Here is a 371-nt window from a genome sequence, read left to right on the forward strand (position 1 = left end):
TGTAGATTACAAACATGAAATCACAATTAATATCCTCTAAAAGTAATTTCAGAGCCTTCACATCTTAAAAAAAGGACAATGTGTACTGCTTCACAAGGTAATGTAGCTAATCAAAAAAAGAGTAGAATTAAAGTATTTACATAATGAGCAATTCTACAGAAGGCGATCATCCCCATGTAAGCACTGCTGATTATATCCCACGCTGCTTTTAACAAACTGTACCAGATTGGATCCAGCCATCAGCACTTTCAGAGAATCCTTAAAAGCCTTTTATGGGTCTTTAAATTTATTGTAGAATGGCATTCTTCAGGTAGAATATGCTGGTGAAAGAGGACAGTGTCAACACAAGGTACCAGCAGGAGAAAAGAATG

The 371-nt window shown here is 36.1% G+C and overlaps 1 protein-coding gene across 1 annotated transcript in view; it reads right to left on the reverse strand.

Moving 5' to 3' along the window:
* Positions 1–286: 286 nt before the first annotated feature.
* The window catches only part of NEGR1 (neuronal growth regulator 1), a 773,362-nt gene continuing 773,277 nt past the window's right edge, over positions 287–371 (reverse strand). The window contains exon 9 of the mRNA XM_006919323.1: positions 287–371. This exon is cut by the window's right edge and continues 20 nt beyond it. Coding sequence (XP_006919385.1) covers positions 287–371 — 85 coding nt within the window.

Source organism: Pteropus alecto, unplaced genomic scaffold (genome assembly GCF_000325575.1).
Source record: "Pteropus alecto unplaced genomic scaffold, ASM32557v1 scaffold25, whole genome shotgun sequence".
NCBI classification, from domain to species: domain Eukaryota; kingdom Metazoa; phylum Chordata; class Mammalia; order Chiroptera; family Pteropodidae; genus Pteropus; species Pteropus alecto.